The sequence below is a fragment of the Medicago truncatula genome, chromosome 7, assembly GCF_003473485.1.
Source record: "Medicago truncatula cultivar Jemalong A17 chromosome 7, MtrunA17r5.0-ANR, whole genome shotgun sequence".
Taxonomy (NCBI): Eukaryota; Viridiplantae; Streptophyta; class Magnoliopsida; order Fabales; family Fabaceae; genus Medicago; species Medicago truncatula.
This window is the reverse complement of record NC_053048.1, coordinates 12,612,687-12,616,531: the sequence shown is the minus strand read 5'-3', so window position 1 is coordinate 12,616,531 and position 3,845 is coordinate 12,612,687. Positions and strand designations below refer to the sequence as shown.

The 3,845-nt window shown below is 33.2% G+C and overlaps 1 protein-coding gene across 1 annotated transcript; it reads left to right on the top strand.

Moving 5' to 3' along the window:
- Nucleotides 1-332: 332 nt before the first annotated feature.
- On the top strand, nt 333-2,470 carry LOC25497949 (LOB domain-containing protein 25). The gene is made up of 2 exons (XM_013592681.3): nt 333-557; nt 1,737-2,470. Exon 2 carries the CDS (start codon nt 1,746-1,748, stop codon nt 2,262-2,264), a length of 519 nt encoding a protein of 172 aa, XP_013448135.1. The 5' UTR covers nt 333-557; nt 1,737-1,745; the 3' UTR covers nt 2,265-2,470.
- The last annotated feature ends 1,375 nt before the right edge of the window (nt 2,471-3,845 follow it).

The following is a 3,845-nucleotide window of genomic DNA, read 5'->3' as shown; positions in this document are numbered from 1 at the left end:
TTGTTAAATCTTATTAAAAGAGGAAACTTATGGTTAGATTATTTTTTATTCCAGTTACATTTTTAAACAATTTTTCTAATAATAATCCTATATTATTGATGTTTTTGAAAAAGATAAAAATTTATATTATATTATATTTTAAAACAATTTTTTAATACAATAAAAAAAAAAAAAATTGGGTTCAAGGCATGCTAATTATGATATGATGGTTATGTCATATTCATTCTTTTTTTCCCTTGCGCTATAGCCTCCATTTATTGCATTTGTCTTTTACTTTCTTTTCCACTCTCTCTCTAGAAAATGCTCTTTTTCCTCCCTTCACTCTCATGTTGTTTATCTTTTGTCATTGTAATTGCGGTTTTTTCTCATCATGTCCTACAACTAACTAGGGTTTTCTATCTGAACTTTCACATCCAATAGTAAATTCCCAAGACTTCTCTTCTGGTCGCTTACCTTCTTTTTCACTACCATTATTATTGTTATTATTACTTAAGAAGCTAGATCTTAATTGAAAGAGCTTTACTTTCTTATACAAGAGGAAAAGAAAAAAAAGAAAGGTAACGATCATCTAAACTACATGGTTTGTTCATTCCAATTATTATTTCTTCTTCTTCTTCTTTAATATATTGGTGTTAGTTTGCATAATGATTTATGTTGCACAAGATTTGTTTCAAGGTTTATGTTTTTTGAATTATTTAGATAAAATTCTGATGAATTGAATGATGCATCAAGTTTAATTAAACTTCCACATCATGTATATTCATATTAATTAAACTCAAGTTTAATTCATCACTAGATTTAAATAGCTAGGTAGGTGTACTTTTTCTTTTGGTCTAGACCTATAGGAGTACTGGAGATTGTGAGGAGAAACACAAATTCAGGAGCTAAATTTACTGTTTCTGATGAATCAACCAAACGTATATACATAGAACAATAATCTACTTTATATAACATATACAGTCTATTAAAAATAAAATAAAATAACATATAGTGTTTTTATTTATTTATTATATTTGGTAATTTCCTCCTTTGCTTGTTTATGGTCTTGAACGGATTATGAAATTGAGATAAAAAAGGTTCTAGGTAGTTATCATAGTGCTGGGAGATTCTGTATGTTAATATAGGCACTTTTTGGTTGTTTTTTAGTATAATAAATAGTACATTTTTTTTCTTTCAAGAATAATAAATAGTACATTGATTCAACATAAATATGTCTTTATATGAATTAAAAAAGTAAAATAAGTTTGAGGTAGAATTGTTGCTACAAAAACAACTAGTAAGGTAAATGATTAAGCAACTAATTAAGTATCCTCCCTAACCCTAGTTTTATGATCCATGTCCATAGAAGTTTAATTGGTGATCAAATTCAGATTGGATCCATTTTACAAAAAAAAGTATGTATTTATTCATCTTAGCATTTCTCTTCTTTAGAATTTGAATTCGGATCATTTAACTTCTTCAACACTTAACTCAATAATTAGCATTTTTTTTTTAAATTTAATTCAATAATTAGTTGTATTTTGTTGATTTTTTTATATTTAAACAAAAAAAAGAGTGCTAAAGCATGACATAATAGTCAATACATTCCAACTATGTTGTTGTTGATTTCTTTATGGCAATACATTCCAACTTTTTTTCAAATTTAAAAATTCAATCAATTTATAGTGATAAGTTATTTATTTCATTTGTGAGATTGTAATTATAAATTATTTTGTTGTGCTTGATTTAATTTGAAGATAATAATAATGGCATCTTCAAGTGCGTACTCGAATTCACCATGTGCTGCTTGCAAGTTTTTGAGAAGGAAGTGCATGCCAGATTGCATATTTGCTCCATATTTCCCACCAGAAGAACCACAAAAATTTGCAAATGTTCACAAAATATTTGGTGCAAGCAATGTAAGTAAACTTCTGAATGAAGTGCAACCACATCAAAGGGAAGATGCAGTGAACTCTCTTGCTTATGAAGCTGAGGCAAGGATAAAAGATCCAGTTTATGGTTGCGTCGGTGCCATTTCAGTCCTCCAAAGACAAGTTATTAGGCTCCAAAAGGAACTTGATGCTACTAACGCTGATTTGATTCGCTATACTACTTGCACTGAAATTCCGAATCATGATATCGCAGCTACGAGGATTGGTGGTGAAGATGGAGGTGGTTCTTCTCTTGGTCAATCTCCTCCTCCGGCATTCTACTATCCTTCTCCTTGGAACAATAATGATCCACTTGGCGATGGTTTTCACACAGGAGGAGGTGACAATATATAACTAATATGTCATATATTCGCAATGATTATTCCCTCGTTTATGATCTATAACGATATACACAATCCTACTAGCCCTTGTATGGGTATATGTTTATACCGTATGGTTTATATATGTCTATTGTATTGTACTTTGTGAAAATGATCTTGATATTTCATAAAACGTGTATCTTATAGTAAATGCAAATGAACCACTTTTGTTATGAAAAACTCATACTGAAACAACAAAGATATTGGTTCTTTATACCGCATTATAAGCTAGTTTGCATAAACGGTGCATAATATTGCAGAAACATTACAAAGACCGTAAATATGCAGCACTAACGCAACGGAAACACACAACCCATATAAATCCTACACAGAAAACTGGCCTAACCACAGTAGAAGAAAACAAACAGCAGGAAGACGCGACAGGCGCATAGCTACAGAACCACCAAAGACAAGCACAGCAGAGGAACCAGCACACCAGAGTAGGGAGACAAAAAACCACACACATATACTAGCATAGTCGACAAAAAAATAGCACACCAACACAAAACTAACTCAGTTAGCCCATTTGCAAGCAATTGCGCGGATTGCACGTCCATTCGTATAAAGGTAATACAATTTAGACAGTCTCTTTAAACTCCATTGTCACGGCAACTCTTTAATCTCCTCAGCTAACTCATTAACCTCCTTTAAGCGATCATTAAAGACTCGCTTCTTTCCCTCCAAATCACCAAAATACAAGCATGCCAAATCAACCAAAACCCCTGTCTAATTTTCTTAGACCTCCATTGTGCTGTCCAACAATCCAAATAGTTAAAAAAATTAGGCGGAGTAATGAAAGTAAATCTCAACCAATGAATCACCTTCACCCAAACCTTTGACACTACCTCACAATCTAAAAAGAGACGAGTTGTGTTTCCAAACCTTCTCCACACAATACACACGACGCCCCCTCATCCACCCCCAAAGCATTTCGGACTGCAAGATACTTACGAGTTGGCATCCAGTTTAGAAGCAATGAGTGACCAATTTTGACGGAGTTGGGCTCTTCCATGAATATTTAACCAAAAACCTTTTCCTCCAAAGTACTTAAAATATCCTAAAGTGGTCAAATTTTTCTAGCATTTGATGTGTCGTCCTCACCAAAAAATCAGCTCTGTCCGCCGTCCGCCACCCCCATGAATCCTCCTTCTCACTAGCCCTAAAGTCAGCCACCACTCTTATTAAATTCAAATTGTTTCGTCTCCAAAGTGAAGGGTTATCTGCACCATAGTAACCTCCACTCCACAAAACCATCTCTCATTTCCCACATATCTCCCACCATAGCCTCCCTTTAATTTAAGATGGAAAAGAGTCTCGAAAAAGACCTGCAAAGAAGAACCTCTCCAACCCGATGATCTCTCCAAAATCTAGTCATTCTCCAATTCCCCACCTTCTTTATCAACTCATTTTTTTAACCAAGGGACACCAACCTCTCTGATGACGAAGCATCATGTGATATTTTAGACTATGCTTTTTGTTATTTTCTTTGCATAAGAAGACAAATATGTGGTCACATAGAGGAGTTGTCCAATGTTTGAGAAATATTTTGTATTTT